The sequence below is a fragment of the Suillus plorans genome (genome assembly GCF_016647745.1).
Source record: "Suillus plorans strain S12 chromosome Unknown HD556scaffold_51, whole genome shotgun sequence".
NCBI lineage: Eukaryota > Fungi > Basidiomycota > Agaricomycetes > Boletales > Suillaceae > Suillus > Suillus plorans.
Genome location: NW_024537435.1, coordinates 47,962 through 62,726, shown reverse-complemented (window position 1 = coordinate 62,726; position 14,765 = coordinate 47,962). Strand labels below are relative to the sequence as shown.

At 47.5% G+C, this 14,765-nt stretch overlaps 7 protein-coding genes across 7 annotated transcripts; 2 read left to right on the top strand and 5 right to left on the bottom strand.

The window, feature by feature from the left end:
- Positions 1-815: 815 nt before the first annotated feature.
- HD556DRAFT_1392460 (uncharacterized protein) lies at positions 816-3,985 on the bottom strand. Its single transcript, XM_041303585.1, has 16 exons — positions 3,833-3,985; positions 3,713-3,782; positions 3,587-3,664; positions 3,342-3,538; positions 2,933-3,291; positions 2,806-2,884; positions 2,696-2,762; positions 2,587-2,642; positions 2,389-2,532; positions 2,024-2,330; positions 1,849-1,971; positions 1,713-1,798; positions 1,498-1,667; positions 1,269-1,451; positions 1,143-1,216; positions 816-1,083 (listed from the first exon to the last, which is right to left on the bottom strand). The coding sequence occupies exons 4-16, from the start codon at positions 3,533-3,535 to the stop codon at positions 907-909; spliced, it is 2,019 nt and encodes a 672-aa protein (XP_041157257.1). The 5' UTR covers positions 3,536-3,538; positions 3,587-3,664; positions 3,713-3,782; positions 3,833-3,985; the 3' UTR covers positions 816-906.
- Positions 3,392-4,162, bottom strand: HD556DRAFT_733255 (uncharacterized protein). The gene is made up of 5 exons (XM_041311456.1): positions 4,087-4,162; positions 3,833-3,992; positions 3,713-3,782; positions 3,476-3,664; positions 3,392-3,421 (listed from the first exon to the last, which is right to left on the bottom strand). The coding sequence occupies exons 2-4, from the start codon at positions 3,938-3,940 to the stop codon at positions 3,567-3,569; spliced, it is 276 nt and encodes a 91-aa protein (XP_041157256.1). The 5' UTR covers positions 3,941-3,992; positions 4,087-4,162; the 3' UTR covers positions 3,392-3,421; positions 3,476-3,566.
- HD556DRAFT_1392437 (transport protein Avl9-domain-containing protein) lies at positions 3,986-7,485 on the bottom strand. Its single transcript, XM_041303584.1, has 16 exons — positions 6,932-7,485; positions 6,783-6,881; positions 6,658-6,728; positions 6,485-6,601; positions 6,394-6,435; positions 6,251-6,342; positions 6,180-6,189; positions 6,065-6,134; positions 5,948-6,017; positions 5,757-5,899; positions 5,582-5,707; positions 5,384-5,529; positions 5,300-5,333; positions 5,159-5,252; positions 4,984-5,107; positions 3,986-4,930 (listed from the first exon to the last, which is right to left on the bottom strand). Exons 1-16 carry the CDS (start codon positions 7,454-7,456, stop codon positions 4,279-4,281), a joined length of 2,415 nt encoding a protein of 804 aa, XP_041157255.1. The 5' UTR covers positions 7,457-7,485; the 3' UTR covers positions 3,986-4,278.
- A 22-nt stretch (positions 7,486-7,507) lies between these two features.
- HD556DRAFT_1392428 (uncharacterized protein) lies at positions 7,508-8,848 on the top strand. The gene is made up of 7 exons (XM_041303583.1): positions 7,508-7,802; positions 7,856-7,953; positions 8,004-8,155; positions 8,205-8,271; positions 8,325-8,340; positions 8,389-8,542; positions 8,592-8,848. Exons 1-7 carry the CDS (start codon positions 7,638-7,640, stop codon positions 8,651-8,653), a joined length of 714 nt encoding a protein of 237 aa, XP_041157254.1. The 5' UTR covers positions 7,508-7,637; the 3' UTR covers positions 8,654-8,848.
- Positions 8,849-12,158, bottom strand: HD556DRAFT_1392421 (ribonucleotide reductase). The gene is made up of 11 exons (XM_041303582.1): positions 12,063-12,158; positions 11,913-11,941; positions 11,804-11,865; positions 11,700-11,757; positions 11,510-11,651; positions 11,336-11,456; positions 10,944-11,285; positions 10,654-10,890; positions 10,381-10,604; positions 9,707-10,331; positions 8,849-9,657 (listed from the first exon to the last, which is right to left on the bottom strand). Exons 1-11 carry the CDS (start codon positions 12,082-12,084, stop codon positions 8,979-8,981), a joined length of 2,541 nt encoding a protein of 846 aa, XP_041157253.1. The 5' UTR covers positions 12,085-12,158; the 3' UTR covers positions 8,849-8,978.
- A 292-nt stretch (positions 12,159-12,450) lies between these two features.
- HD556DRAFT_733188 (uncharacterized protein) lies at positions 12,451-13,184 on the top strand. Its single transcript, XM_041311455.1, has 2 exons — positions 12,451-12,789; positions 12,841-13,184. The coding sequence occupies exons 1-2, from the start codon at positions 12,534-12,536 to the stop codon at positions 13,125-13,127; spliced, it is 543 nt and encodes a 180-aa protein (XP_041157252.1). The 5' UTR covers positions 12,451-12,533; the 3' UTR covers positions 13,128-13,184.
- On the bottom strand, positions 13,035-14,757 carry HD556DRAFT_732914 (uncharacterized protein). Its single transcript, XM_041311454.1, has 3 exons — positions 14,398-14,757; positions 14,179-14,342; positions 13,035-14,118 (listed from the first exon to the last, which is right to left on the bottom strand). Exons 1-3 carry the CDS (start codon positions 14,656-14,658, stop codon positions 13,242-13,244), a joined length of 1,302 nt encoding a protein of 433 aa, XP_041157251.1. The 5' UTR covers positions 14,659-14,757; the 3' UTR covers positions 13,035-13,241.
- Between the last annotated feature and the right edge of the window lie 8 nt (positions 14,758-14,765).

The following is a 14,765-nucleotide window of genomic DNA, read 5'->3' as shown; positions in this document are numbered from 1 at the left end:
TTGGATGATTGTATATAGACGCTTGGGCTGACTGTTCATACGAGATATCAAGTACGCGAATAAGTAGTCATTTTCAAGCGGCATCTGATTCGGCGAAAAAAATAATACTTATTTGAACTTACAGGGAAAGCAAATGTGACCACCCATTCCTATCTGGATCTACAGACCCGGGTCTACATGAGCAGCGGCGTAGTTGATGTCGGATGGCGATCTGTCCTAGTATGTCACTATACTGTATATTAGTATGGGTTGAACGTCTTCTTGATTTGGACACAACGTATTTGCATATGTTTACTCTTGATTGAAATATGTAGGCTATAAGTATAATATGTAGGCCCATCAAAGTTTGGACTCGTCGCTGAACGTTGAACGTTGAACTCGAATCCCAAGGCTTTTGGTGTATGTACATAGTCTCAATGCATCATGTGTGACAGCGCCACAAAGTTGGCATCTTTGACAACGCTACTAGGACTGGCTTAGTAGCCTTAGGAGCGACTGTCTTCCTTTTGTTCGGTCTACCGTCTACTACATAGGGGAAACCAGGACCTGGGACATCCAGTGCGTACTATGCACCAACGCAATTTTTAACCTTGTGATGTCGACTCCTACATCTGCGTATGTTTTAGATCTTTCTGCAATAGTATCGAAGGCACGGATGTATCGGGTATATCTTTGTCCCTTACATTCTCGCCTTCCTTCCGTCATGATCGTGCACATGTATATACTCTGGGTAACACACTGTACCGTCACTGAACTCAATAAACTTGTCTAGCAACAGGAACATCCAACCGGCTGGTTCATGTGCTGCACTCCCGGGTAGTCCGTAATCGACGCATTGCTTCGTGAGGTAACGTTATGTAGCCAGTTATGGTGGAGGATCACCTACATTTCCGATGAGGAAAATCATTACTTCCCAAGTCTCCACATGCCATCCTTGACATTGACCAACCCTTCTCTTCGAGCAGCTTCCATGAAACTCCCAAGTTGTTCTGCAGTGCGATCGTAGCCAGGTGCAAACTTGAGCATCGATTGTATTCGATCCAGCGGCAGCGAACCCAGATTTGTAAGCATGCCCTCGATGAACTTTGTACCATTTTGCAGTAAGATCCACTGCGAGAAGTGCAAACGACAACAAAACGTACCTTCCAGTACATTCTCATTTGTTCGGCCTGCTGCTGCTGCACGCTCATTACCGGTGGTAACTCCCCCGTTTCTGCTGTTGATTACAATAAGTAGCAAGGATATACTACGTTGAAAGATGAACGAACCAGGCTTAGGTGCTTGTGGTCTACTTCTTGGTGTAGGACCCTCGGCAACACTAAGAAGCCGGAAAACACCCTCTGAGTCTTCTTTCAGAACATGCATGTCTACCCAAGTAGCAAGGGCTTTGACAGCTGCATTTCGGTTGACGGAGCCGGATCGGAGGACTAGTTCGTCTATCGTCCATACGTCTATTGCAGAGTTAGTGGCGTCATGCGGCTTTGAATGTTCACTTACCCTTCTCGGAAAAGAGTTCAATGAATGCCGCTTCCAGAGGAGGTACGTCGGCCTCCAATGTCCTATCTTCGAGTTCGAGTTGTAGATGAACCCGGCCAAGATGTGGTAACCAACGGAGGACCTTATCAGGTTTGAACACAGAGAACTCTTTGGCATATTGCTCTTGCAGGCTACACTGGTTCAGAAGTAGCAGCAGTTACAGGAAAAGGACATACATCTGAAATTGCCCGGGCATGACCATATCACTGGACTCAAGTGCGGGCCAGAAATGTCGAGATATGATCGTAGGATGCATGGAACTCTGTGCTTCAAATAGTGGCTCCGCACATTGTCATGCATATAACAACTTACCGCTTTCTGCGATTGCACATGTTGGTCTATGCGACGCGAATCTGTCATATCTCGCAGCATGACTTCACAGACCTGCAACGCAGCTTCGCCAAATCTAATCTTTAAAATCTCGACATTACGACGCTGCATGGACCTTCTTAAGTATATTTACCATAGTCAGGAACTTGGGACTGACCTCACGGTCGAAATTTCCATCCTTCGCCGCCAACAGGCGCTGTGCCAATAGTACTTGCAGTTCCTTGACGAACAGGTCCTTCGTATCATATATACTGACTATGGTACTGATAACGTCGCTGGACTTGCTCGCACGAAAATCCGGCCCGGCATCAATGGGTTCAGGATTCCACTCAGGATCAGAGTAGTTCTCCATCTCGGGTTGTTGAAGGGGCTGAATGGGATCGTTATCGTCGACAAGCGAGTCCCCACTCTCGCCGTCTCCAACCAAGCTTGCTACTATGCACCGTATGGTGTCAGGCCGATCTCTGACCAGACATGCAGATGTTATCGGCTGCTCCAGAATCCAACTTTGCGTGTACGCACCGGAGATACCTTCTTGTGGGATCGGCCACTTTAAATAAGAGTACTCCAGGAGGATCGACGATTCTGAGACACTTGATCGTCGAGACATAATGCGTCAGAATATCTTTCGTATCTGCGCCCGGGTGAAGGAGTCGTTTATTGTTACTGAAAATTACAATCAGTCATTACTGCAGTTGACAATGATGGACGACGACGTACGCTTGCCGTAGTGCCTGTACGAGGTCCGCACGTTGGTCGACACGTGCCAAGCACTCCTGCATATAAAACAGAATATTAAGAATATATTGACCACAACATTCATACCAACCTTTAGGTCCTGGAGAGCGCCCGCAGAATCCGGGAAATCGACGATAATGTCAAAGATTTCCTTCGTCCTGCAAATGAAAATTTAGCAACTCAAGGCTGAAATAATCTCACCTTAGGTTGCAAAGCGTCTTATGCATGTGGAAATCAAACCTTGACCCTACGCCTTGCATCATTATTTTAGCCTCATCCGCTAAGTGATTTGTGAGTCAAAAGCTGGGATAACCGAATTATAAATCACCATTGGTTGCTCCTCTTGCAAACGGATACAGCATCCATGGCACAATCTTGTCGACCATCCAGGCCCGAAGGGTCGCAAGTACAGGTTCTGACCACTTTCCCGAGCACGTTTCTTCCACATACGATTCGATGAATTCGTATCCTATACTTGCGATAAGGGTTTCATAGCGATCGATGAGGCTAAGAGTATCAAAGGCTTGCCACAGGACGCGGTCTTGAGGGTCCGGCGACTGGGATATAGTACGTTGCAGTGTGGCTGAAACAACAGCCTTAATTCCCCGAGCAAAAGATGGAGGAAGGACAGAAAAAACGTGAGTTTGGAACGCAAGAGTATAGGCGGATATCATTGTTGGTCCCAGACTAAGTTACATCAAATACATATTAGCCTTGGTAAGTTGCATGGTACGTACTCTGCAGTTGGTTTCCACGCGCTGTACCACTCGACCAAACGATATACAAGCGAGCGTATTGCTTCTGGATCGGAGTTACTCTGCAATGAAGCATTGAGCGACACGACAAATTGCAGGGGTGCAGAAACTTTGACCTCATAAAGCGTCATATATGCCTCAACTTCTCGAGTGATCAAGTGTTGACTCTTCCGCATGTCCTCTCCATCCGTCAGAAAAGATGCGACATCATAAATTAGCAGTCTTACCAAGGAAAACCTCCATCATGACAGGCAACCTCCTGCACTCGCCGACAACGCCAAATGCCGCTCTCACTTTATTCAGGTCTGATCGAGATTCAGTAATCATACAGTGGATTGCTCAAATTTACGAACCATATTGCTTGTGTGGCGTAGGGTCGCTCAAATCTCGCGGTTTAAGAAACTCTATTGCCAGAGTCCATGCCTGAACACGAAGTTAAAGCATATTTATACATATTACTTGTAATGACATACCTCGCTAAAAGTCATTAAACCAGATATTCCTGGCTCGTTGCGATTAAGGCGGTTGAAAGATTCTTGCCATTTGGCTGCAACTTGTGCTCGTACAGCAGCTGATGCCATCACAGTTAAGTAGTGCTATCGCTTTTACTCCGTCCGAATGTCCGATATGCGTCTTCAAGTTCGGTTGGTAAGATTATGTAACAATGAAATATACAAATGTGAAGATGTTAAGCGGGTAAAACAGCCACCAAAGTAGAAACACCAACTATAAAAGAAAATGGTACAGGCCTCTAGTCGGAAAAGAGCTCGGGAGGTCTACTATCTTCACCGTGATAGATGAGTTAGGCTCATGATGCATGATTGCATCTTTGCTTCATGTTAATTACAAACATTGCGCGAACTGTAACTGCGATGCAATGAAGTACATAGGTCTATGTGTGATGAGGTCCAAAACCAGTTCAAAGAGCGATCCCACCTGGCTCTTGCGACTCATATCCCTTGTGATCCAAATCATGTTCCGATTCCTCCTCCACAGTACCCACGCTCGGGCGCGGCGATATCGGTGATGTTGGAAGTTGTGCTGTGCCCGAGTTTGATAACGAATCTGTAGATGCTACACTCGCAATGCTCGAGCGAGACATGGAAAACCGTGAAGCGCGGCCGGACCAGAAAGACTGTAGACCTGCACCCCAGTTTCCCAACGCTGCCTTTGCTTCTGAGGCGGCTTGGGCAACACTTACGGGCCGCGTAAGCGTACCTAGCACGGAATCTCTCGACGTCTGTCTGCTGATATCACAAGTAGGCTTGCTCCCCTCAGAAACGGGAGACGAAGGCAGTTCCGCTTCCAGTTTTGAAACCTCCACTGGGGTCTCGTACATGCTGCTCGCAACATCGGAGCTGAATGAAGCAGAGCTGGTGGTGCGCTGTTGCTGCCACCGCCCACGGACGCCTTCGACTGCTTTGAAGAAATTCGTTGAGCTAGCGGTGATGGTACGTGAAATGGCATCTCGTGTCGGAGCTAGTTGTTGCTCTAGTTTCAGTTCTTGGAGTCCTTCGGATAATCGTATTCCAATGTCTCCAACGACAGAGGGCTTCTCGTTGCACGGGTGACTGTCGGGGTAAAACTAAGTGTTTGAGAGAATCGTTGGAACAAGTTGTCCAACCGTGGTTCGACAATGTCGAAGAGCATAGGGTCTGTAGACCTTTGCCACACATCATATGCATTCGTCTTGGTGAACTCGGCGATCCAAAGTGGATTGAAGTCGTCGATCGAGTTATCATCCCCTCCTGCACGAACGTTGTGAGTGTTGATTGTTGTTGTACACGCTCGACACTTACCTGTTCCAGTAATGATCACATTGTTCACTTTCCCTTTTGCAAGGAACTCTCTATATCGAACAGATGCGAGTGCAGCGGAAACGTACTCTTCGAACTGCAGAATATAAGTCAAATCGCATCTGACACATAAGCTAACGCAACCTTAGCTCGCAAGTAATCATCACTGCCTTTGAAGCTGTCAAACATATGAGAACCGGAACCGGGCAATTCCACAAAGTGACACACTGCATGGTAGGCTTCATTGGATCTGCATCGTCCCAAGCATCATTGACATCTCGAACGATCTCATCCATCCATTTTCGGTCGGCAGCTGTCAAGCCCATTAGCCGCTCCAACCTAGGATTTCGAAACTCTAGTGTGGCTGTTTCCGTCTGGAAAGCAAAGGTGAGCATCGAGTCGCTTCGATGGCATCTGAAGACCAACATTGATGAACAACTCAACCTCCTTCTGCTGAGTCACGATGGTGTTCGTACTCCCGCATAGCCAGCCTTGTGAATCCTTTAAAAGGTCCAACTGTTGCAAGGGCAAGTACGGTTGGAAGAACGCATCCTGAACCACATGGTCAGCTTTGCACATTATTGTGCAGCGCAGAGCATACCTTGCCGAAAATATCTAGCGGTAGACCCATGTATGCCATCATACTTTTGCGGTCTGAAGTTTGTAACGATTGTGGGCATGAAAGTGTGGGTGCGCGTGCTGCGAGAGGCGGGGATCCGGAATCCTCCAGCGTTTGTAATAAGCCTGAATATGAATTCGGGGATCAAGAAAGAAAAATATATAAATCATTACCAGGGATCAATGATATGAGCGAGTACTGGTAAGTGCACAATCGTTCCACTGGGTGACCGAAGAACATAATCTAGAATTTATTCAATATGGACCGCGTTTTCAATGTTTATAACAAACCTTCTTCTGACACATGAGGGCTTTCAATAGAATAAGCGTGCGGTGGCGGAAGGTGTGGACAAACTCCCGGCTACCCATGTCAGCTTCTCAGGATGGTTAGTACTACGCAACTCACATGCTTGTGCCTGCATAAATACAAAGAGATCAGATGTGCTTAAATCGTCTTGACGAGCTCTCCCGACACACCAATATATAATCCGCTTTCGGTTAGCTGTGTACGAAGGGAGATTTCCAGCGACGCGCCGAAATCTACCAGAATACTGGTATCCGAGAAGTCGCTTATGATTGCAACGTTAGACTTGGTTCATCGAGGCGACTTTCAAGCTCACCGTTGCTCGAACAGTGCACGTGTAACCACACCCAAGCGATCCCTAACGAGTCATATAGTCAAAGGGTATGTGCGTGGCATTGCAGACCAACCGAATGGGGCCAAAGACTGGCTTCGATGCCAGGACCACGACAGCCTTTTGAACAATTGACCGAGTTACATCCACATCTTTAACAAGTAATACAGAGGCTGGTATTTGGCGATTGCATCTGTAGACCAAAAGTTAGGGCCCGACACGCATATAACGATTTAGAATAATCCGCACGAGATGCCAAAGATGGTGGTAGGTATTGGAGCATTTGGAACAAGATGAAAGTAAGAATAATCTTCTAGAGACTGCATGAGGGTATTTATGAGAGCAATTTTGTGCACACGCTTCGTTGTGCTTACCATATGTGCACCGTCTGGAAGGGCCAGGAAGGGAAGTATCTTGAAGATCTCTTCATCTTCGAAAATGTCGCCATGGCAGAACTCGATCTTCGGACCAACCTAAGTTACATGAGCTTCGAAGGTAATGCAGGTAAGTTTAATCATCATACCAGATGATTGAAGTCTATGAGTGCAATGCCTAGGACTAATGGGCCTTCCGGAGGTTGTAGCAACATAGACTCCGGCCGTGCTTTCTTCGAATACGAAGAAGCTGCAGAAGTGAATGAATCTGTGTCCGTTGCACCTGATGAAAGTGTTGGCGGATAAGTCATAGCATGTGGGGTGTTGAATTTCGGTTCGTCAAACAGAGCTACAGAACTTGAAGGAGCCGCAGATGTATTCGAACTGGCACGCCGAGCGTTCCTCTCGCTGAAAGAGTCGCTTACATCGTCCATTTCTGAGTTGAAATCAATGTCTAAAGAGTCATCCTGTGATCCACGTCTAGCAAAAAAATCCTGAGCGAGTAGAGCAGCATTGCGGTCGTGTCCTGGCGAATGTGGAGGAGAGGAAAGAGATATTGAGCGCTGAGAAGCAGTATCGGCATCGGCATCGTCGTCATCGAATTCACTGTGATCATTTACGATAGAACCATCGGTGATGTGTTCTTCAAAATCAGTCCTCTCAGTGCTGGACATGATGTGGAATATTGACGACGTGATTGGCGAAGGAAACTTAGAAGCGCCAATCACAGCCATAGCACTCACGTGGTTGCCATGCTCACCGCATTAGCTCGCATCGATACACGAGTATGAATCTCTGCTGCGCTTACCAGGACCACCTTGAACAAGTCTTTCTCAAGACTAAATATTTCTCGTTATGGTCAAGTCCGGCGTCATTCTTCTGGCTTTGGCCACCTCTGCGCTGGCACTCCCCACCCGTTTCATGGATACCCTGCAATACATATTTGGGACTACATTAGAACTTCCTAAAGCTGAGATTGGTTGGACCGATCCACGTCTTAATGGTGGACAGTTTCTAGACGTAAGTACATCGTGAACGTATACGATCCCAGTCACGTTCAAGTTTGCTTGCAGTTCACGACTCCCAGATACGGGGAACCGTTAAATGTCATCATATCTAACCGGTCAGATCCCTTTATTTTGACGGATGCTGGCTTCCGTCTGTATTACAAGTGGGCCACCCGTAACTTCATGCTCGAGCCCCATTGATGTGCCTTGCAAGGTCCATTGGGTTTTCCGAGGAGTGTTTAGGACTTCATTATGGTCATGTCCACAAGGCAGACCTCGGTGACGGCGATAGCAAGAAATCTGAGCATATTCTAGCAAGGCAATACTACTTCCCTAAGTGGGGAACATGTTGGGAAAGTATAGCAGGTTCGTCTTCCTCCACGTTTCGTAAAATCTTTCGTGATTCGGTGTTTAGGAGGAAACCACTTCCGCGCTTGGAAGCAGAATGGCTCAGACATTGATACGGGAGCATGGTTTTTGGCGTAAGCGCCAAACTCCTCATTTCTATTTGCGACTACTGATACTCCATTCCCAGTGTCTCCAAGGAAATGGTGAGTAGAACGCGAGTAGAACTTAGGAACCATATTTATTTCTGGCAGGACTCCACTAAAAACCATATGATAATCCCGGACGGGTATAACATCGGTCGCGATTTCCTCGTCGAAGCCGCTGCATCTGTCAGCCATTGGAATGGCAGGTGGTGGCAGGCTGATGTGGAGTGGCGGAGAGGCCTCCTCGAACCAGGATACAGAGGTCAGCAGCTTCTTTCCCACTGCGTGGTCATTCTTGACTTGCCATTCAGGAATCAATCATGCCATTGCACAAGATGGACGCATTGCGATTCTGACTGTCAATCGACTATAATTGTGGCCTCATAGTCAGTGGGTGTATTGTTGCCGTTTTGGAGGTTGGTGTTGTGTTATATACCATTTGCATAGGACGCTACTCTGTTATTTACATTATACGTTTTCCTTGTATGTTTATAGTTTCTGTCACTAGAGTGTATATCCTTATTGTCAGATCGGGGACAGACCGAAATCCATCTATTTCATTACAATTACAACAGCTGGTATACAATCGTGCCGAGAAATGAGAACAAATGTGGGTGACAAAGGACAAGGAATGCATGATTGAATAACTTCCGACGATGCAAATAAATACCGACCACGCCAACAACATACCACCTCCGTTAACCAGAGCACATGAGGCAGGCTTCTTTGTTCTCCAGCGAGCACAGCATTTTTGCCTCTTCGAGCTCACGCTCCCTTTGACGCTCAAGGGCAGCGGCGTACTCGGGGTCAACATCGGTAGCTTCACTGGGGCCCGACGAACTCGGCGCAACACCGTTGTCATTCGAATTAGATGGTGGAGGGACTCGGCGAAGAGGGGATGGGGAGGCGGAAGGGGTAGGAATTCCAGTGGCAGGCTTGCCGGATTCGCCCTGTTGCACCTTGGCTGCTTTGAGCACGCTCTGGTCGATAGTGAACTGAACGGCTTGCGCCGCCGGACGAGTACGCAAATAGTACATGCCAGTCTTGAGGCCCTTCTTCCAGCCATAGAAGTGCATACTAGTCAGTTGGCCTACAGTAGGCGACTGCAAGTGGATGTTCAAACTTTGACTCTGACAAATGAACGCTCCACGGTCAGCAGCGAGGTCGATGACTTTCTTCTGTGAGATCTCCCAAACGGTTTTGTAAATGGCTTTAATATCATTTGGTATGCTGGGGATGTTGGCGACGGAGCCATTATGAGCAATGATCATGTTCTTCATGTCGTCATTCCAGAGCCCACGGTCGACAAGGTCCCTGAGCAACCATGGACATACAACCTGGAATTCACCAGCAAGGACACGACGAGTGTAGATATTACTGATCGAACGCGTCAGCTTGCACAACGTGACAAGGAAGTCAAACGTACCTGGTATAGGGCTCGAAACATTCATTGAAACCAAGAATTTGACTAGTTGATGCAGTTGGCATGGGTGCAACCAACAATGAATTCCGCAATCCAGTTTGTGCGATCTTTTCCTTGAGACTGGTCCAATCCCAAAGGTCAGTGGGGGTGACACCCCAAAGATCATACTGCAGTTGACCGAGATCGGCGGGACTACCCCTGAAAGTCTCGTATGGTCCATCCCTTTCAGCTTCCTCACAGCTGGCCTCGAGTCCAGCGTGATAGATGGTCTCAAAGATCTGAAGATTGAGTTGCCTTGCCTCCGGTGAGTCGAATGGTAGACGGAGAATCATGAAAGCATCTGCGAGACCCTGGACACCAAGACCAATGGGACGATGGCGCATGTTGGAAGTGCGAGCCTCCGGAACGGGGTAGTAATTTACATCGATGATACGGTTAAGGTTGCGGGTGACGACCTTCGCGACATCATGAAGTTTTTGGAAATCGTACTTGCCATTCGAGATGAAAGTAGGGAGAGCGAGAGAGGCAAGGTTACAGACGGCGGTTTCCTCCGGTGACGAGTACTCTATGATTTCAGTACACAAGTTGGACGACTTGATGGTGCCCAAGTTCTTTTGGTTCGATTTGCCTACGGATGATTGTGAGCAAGGAAAGTGCCACAAAGTCATTCGACGTACGGTTGGCGGAATCTTTGTAGACCATAAAAGGACCACCAGTCTCAATCTGAGCTTCAAGGATAGCATACCACAGCTTTTGAGCTGGAATGACCTTATGTGCGCGTCCCTCTATCTCGTACTTCTCATATAGAGCCTCAAATTCCTCGCCATGAACCTCGTGAAGACCAGGCGCTTCGTTTGGGCAGAACAGCGACCAATTTTCATTGGATTCGACGCGTTTCATGCTGATAAGGAAAAATTAGGATGGCTACGAGATTACGGTCGAACACATACAACAGGTCACAAATCCACAGTGCGTAGAACAAGTCACGAGCGCGCGACTCCTCTTTACCATGGTTCTTCCTCAGGTCGAGGAAATCGAAAATGTCAGGGTGCCATGGTTCAAGGTAAATCGCGAAAGCTCCCGGCCGCTTGTTGCCACCTTGATCGACATAGCGTGCCGTGGCATCATATGCGCGAAGCATAGGAACAATTCCATTCGAGTAGCCGTTTGTTCCAGCAATGTACGAGCTATAAGGCAACATGTTACTAATTGAACAATACCATGAATTAATTTAACGCACCCAGTAGCACGAATACAATGAATGCTCAAGCCGATTCCACCTGCAGTCTTGCTGATCATGGCACAAGTCTTGAGGGTATCGTAGATACCCTCTATGGAGTCATCTTTCATACACACCAAGAAGCATGAGCTGAGTTGGGGATGAGGAGTGCCAGCATTGAACAGAGTTGGTGACGCATGCGTGAAGAATCGTTCAGACATAAGGTTGTACGTCTCAATCACGCTTTCAATATCGTTTTTGTGAATGCCCACAGCAACACGCATGATCATATGTTGCGGACGTTCGGCAACACGGCCATTGATCCTCAGAAGGTACGACCGCTCCAGAGTCTTGAAGCCGAAGCTGAAAAGGATCAGTACAATATGATCGTGCATCTTGATGATCGTGCTCACTAGTTGTAACTGAAGTCACGGTCATAGATGATTGCAGAATCAAGACGAGCAGCATTCTTTTGCACAACCTCATATACATCATCGGCGATCAAACTAGCAGGTTTTCCATTCTTAGGATTAACTTGACGATGAAAAGTCAAATACAAATCGAACACCAAAGATGTGGAAACATACTGTATTCGTAGAGGTCCTTCACCACAGTGGAGAAGTTCTTCTTGGTTTCCTTATGGAGATTTGATATTGCGATACGTGCAGCGAGAACGGCGTAGTCAGGATGCTTCGTAGTAAGACAGGCTGCCGTCTCGGCGGCAAGGTTCTATCTCAGGTCAATAAGTGAACAAGGCAAAACATCATAGACACCCACATCGAGTTCAACGGTTGTGACGCCTTGGTATACACCTGTGATAACTTTTTTGGCAACCCTGCAGAGCAATTAGTTACATGAGATTGATAAAGATGTCGACTAACTCGATCGGCTCGACATAGTTAAGGTCAAGGCCATAACAAAGCTTGTTTATCCTTGCTGTGATCTACCCAGGCAGTGAGCGACGCACTATACAGCTTAGTGGGACTATACCTTGTCAAATTTAACGTCCTCTTTGCGACTACACGTGAATAACGCGTCAGATGGTGTTGAAACGAATGTTCTCGGCGTGCGTTTGCTTACCCATCTGTGCAGAGGAACACACAGATCAGCTGCCGTACACCAAACTCAGGAGCAACTGACCTCTTTTGAACACGAAAGCCATGGTAAGTTGGTCCTCAAAGATTGAAATGAAGCAGGAGGAAAACAGAAAAAAACTGAGTCTGGTAGTGGGCGAGATGAAGGAGAGGAAAGACGCGTCGCGAAGAATTTAAGTGGCGTGTGCATTACTCAGCCAAACAACCCAGATAGGATAGGATCCGTCACGCATAGCGTCCAGCAAACAAGAATTGAACGAATGTAAATTCAATGTAAATGTGAGCTCTTGTCCTACTGTGCCATTCATAACGTTCAGGCTGGCATGGACGTGCGTGCATAGATCAAAATGTGAAACGAGACTGAAGATAAAGAGTTTCTGGCACGTTTACTTAAAATGTCACACTAGTTAGACACGCTAATCAACGAAATCGCGTACCGTGTTATTTTGGCTTGCTTGCGCAAGCATCCGAGTTATTAGGGTCCGACTTTGTTCTGACTCATAGTCCAGGGTTTCTGATGCCACACACTCAACAGATTCATGCTGGCGACCCTGCATATGCTTCTCCTGTAATTCGTCCTCCTTCTCCTGCAAGTTCTGTGGGAACCGCATACGGGCCCGATGACACGTCGCTATCTGACTCGGGATTGAATCAGGATGTTTTCGAGCGAAAGTGGATCGCCAACCTTCGACTTGATGAACCGAAACATGATGAAGTCCATAACTTGAAAGATCCCTTGATAATTTGTCCTAGCGATCCGCAAGAACAGAAGCGTGTGTTGAACTTCATCCTTGTTTCGCTAGTCCGCTGATCGTTCCAGCTAGTGCTGTTTGAGGAAATATTACGTGGCTTCCGACAGCGTGTTCAGCAGCTAGAGGAGGATGAAATATTTCAGCAAGCAGTCATAAACGGTTCTCAAATCGGAAAGGAACAACTACCTTCAGCTGACAGCGTGGAGAACTTGATACAGAACATGATGGGCACCTCGATAGGAAACGAAGCAAGCCACATACAAGATGGTCCTTGGAATAGGCGCAACACTACTCATGCGACTTCCACTTCCAGCAGTATGAGGACCGCTGTCGGGAAAGGGCGACTAGGGCAAACCTGACTTATGTTGTGGCTGTTTCTACTCTATTGAGGAACCTGCTTACTCAGAAATTCGTACAAGTACAACATCTAGCAGTAGTACGTATGGAATGTATTCTATCGAGTCGGATGGACATTAATATTCACCACCTTCTGTAAAATAATCCGGCAACGCTTGCTGCATTTGCTTCACCTTCTCGTGGATAGACCGTCTTGCCGCAGACTTGCAATCGTGGTGCATATATGTTGCAGATCCCCACTTGTCAAACTCCTTGATAATGATGCCCAATCTCCCGAGGACATTTGCGCAGCCGAGAGATAGCACGCCTTCTGACCTCGTCTTCTCCTTCCAGAAATCTGTCCAGCTCTGAGTGCATCCATGTTGGTGCCACGTCGCACCACAGGACGGCGAGTGTTCGAACTGCGGAGGGACAGCGCGCAATCTGTCCCATGCCTTAGAAAGGCGGTGATATCCCGACAGAAGTCTCAGTTGCTGCACCGGGCTGACCACCAGCCGCTGCGGCCCCTCACTCGTTTCCTGAATGTCACCCTCCACGTATGTGTGATCATTAGCCACTCCGGGGCAAACAAAGACCGACGTTTGCATGACTTCGAGATACGCCGCGCCTCGCAGGTCCCTAAGGTTAAACTCATCCGCGAGGGTCATGGCCAGATATGAATAATGCAAAGAACCAGACATTAGCTTTTGAAGAAGTTGAATCATCGTGTCCATCAGACGTGAGTGCGAACACATCTGAGCAAGTCTGATCAAGCGAGCAATTTGACCTTCACTTTCCAAAAGAGCCGAAGAGCGAGTGTTTAAGGTAGGGAACATGCGAATTAGAGGGTTGTCGTTGAAGAAGGGGGATGTGTTCCGTTCAAGGTACTCTTGGATTGCGTCCAATGCCCATGTTTCTGTCGACTTGAAAGAGTACTTGCTGGACACCTTCGCGATGTCTATTAGTCGGCTAAGATCGACTTTTGGAGACTGGACTATCATTAGTTCTGAGGGTCTGTTATGAGCCAAGACTCGAGTATGAGAAAGATCTTGCAGACACTTAAATGACACTCACAGGGCATAGAGTGCCCAGAGGAAATGTCTGAATTCCTCCGTGGTATCTCCCTGCAGAACGATGGGATGATCATCTGACATCCCTTCTTCCCCAAATTCACCTTGTGGGAGTGTAAACATAGGCCCGAAGGATGACTGATCCTTGGACAAGATTGTGCGATGGACCTAATACACCACAACTAATTCAGTTCGTGGGCATGAACCTCACTTCAGATCATACTTTGAATAACGTGTTCTGCACACGAAGAATGCAGCTCCCATCAGCCATGTAGTATGCATCGTCCCTCACGGGAGCCTTCGATTCCTCCAAAACCATGACAGGAGATTGTCCAGACTCGGATGCTGTGTTCCTGATGCTGCCAGTATGGCGCGCTCGCTTTCGCACTGGTGAATGCGTATGTTGGTCTTCTGTCACTATGTCTGGCTCTGGAGAGAATTCATGTAACGGGACGAATGGCGTAACGGGGCCCTCCATTGTCATGCGGTCCGGAAGATAGAGTCTAACAAAAGGTCCTAATTTCCCCGTGCTCAGAGCATTTTAAGACAAATTTGAAAACAGCTGTAATAAGACTCGGAGTCGGAATCGGA

Excerpts from the sequence above, each read along its gene's own strand:
- HD556DRAFT_1392460 (XM_041303585.1), bottom strand. The coding sequence starts at position 3,535 with ATGCGGAAGAGTCAACACTTGATCACTCGAGAAGTTGAGGCATATATG. Across the intron at positions 2,885-2,932 it reads TGCAAGAGGAGCAACCAATG|CGGATGAGGCTAAAATAATG; the intron begins GTGATTTATAAT and ends CAAATCACTTAG. Across the intron at positions 1,799-1,848 it reads ATGTGCAATCGCAGAAAGCG|AGTTCCATGCATCCTACGAT; the intron begins GTAAGTTGTTAT and ends TTTGAAGCACAG.
- HD556DRAFT_733255 (XM_041311456.1), bottom strand. The coding sequence starts at position 3,940 with ATGGCATCAGCTGCTGTACGAGCACAAGTTGCAGCCAAATGGCAAGAA. Across the intron at positions 3,783-3,832 it reads GTTTAATGACTTTTAGCGAG|GCATGGACTCTGGCAATAGA; the intron begins GTATGTCATTAC and ends CTTCGTGTTCAG. Across the intron at positions 3,665-3,712 it reads TACGCCACACAAGCAATATG|ACCTGAATAAAGTGAGAGCG; the intron begins GTTCGTAAATTT and ends AATCTCGATCAG.
- HD556DRAFT_1392437 (XM_041303584.1), bottom strand. The coding sequence starts at position 7,456 with ATGTCCAGCACTGAGAGGACTGATTTTGAAGAACACATCACCGATGGT. Across the intron at positions 6,729-6,782 it reads TTCCAGACGGTGCACATATG|TCTCTAGAAGATTATTCTTA; the intron begins GTAAGCACAACG and ends ACCCTCATGCAG. Across the intron at positions 5,334-5,383 it reads CCAATGAAGCCTACCATGCA|CTTCAAAGGCAGTGATGATT; the intron begins GTGTGTCACTTT and ends TATGTTTGACAG.
- HD556DRAFT_1392428 (XM_041303583.1), top strand. The coding sequence starts at position 7,638 with ATGGTCAAGTCCGGCGTCATTCTTCTGGCTTTGGCCACCTCTGCGCTG. Across the intron at positions 7,803-7,855 it reads ATGGTGGACAGTTTCTAGAC|TTCACGACTCCCAGATACGG; the intron begins GTAAGTACATCG and ends GTTTGCTTGCAG. Across the intron at positions 7,954-8,003 it reads GGCTTCCGTCTGTATTACAA|GTCCATTGGGTTTTCCGAGG; the intron begins GTGGGCCACCCG and ends GTGCCTTGCAAG.
- HD556DRAFT_1392421 (XM_041303582.1), bottom strand. The coding sequence starts at position 12,084 with ATGGCTTTCGTGTTCAAAAGAG. Across the intron at positions 11,652-11,699 it reads TCACAACCGTTGAACTCGAT|AACCTTGCCGCCGAGACGGC; the intron begins GTGGGTGTCTAT and ends GACCTGAGATAG. Across the intron at positions 10,332-10,380 it reads CTACAAAGATTCCGCCAACC|GCAAATCGAACCAAAAGAAC; the intron begins GTACGTCGAATG and ends AATCATCCGTAG.
- HD556DRAFT_733188 (XM_041311455.1), top strand. The coding sequence starts at position 12,534 with ATGCCACACACTCAACAGATTCATGCTGGCGACCCTGCATATGCTTCT. Across the intron at positions 12,790-12,840 it reads CGATCCGCAAGAACAGAAGC|TGCTGTTTGAGGAAATATTA; the intron begins GTGTGTTGAACT and ends CGTTCCAGCTAG.
- HD556DRAFT_732914 (XM_041311454.1), bottom strand. The coding sequence starts at position 14,658 with ATGACAATGGAGGGCCCCGTTACGCCATTCGTCCCGTTACATGAATTC. Across the intron at positions 14,343-14,397 it reads TGCAGAACACGTTATTCAAA|GTCCATCGCACAATCTTGTC; the intron begins GTATGATCTGAA and ends GTGGTGTATTAG. Across the intron at positions 14,119-14,178 it reads CTCTGGGCACTCTATGCCCT|ACCCTCAGAACTAATGATAG; the intron begins GTGAGTGTCATT and ends GGCTCATAACAG.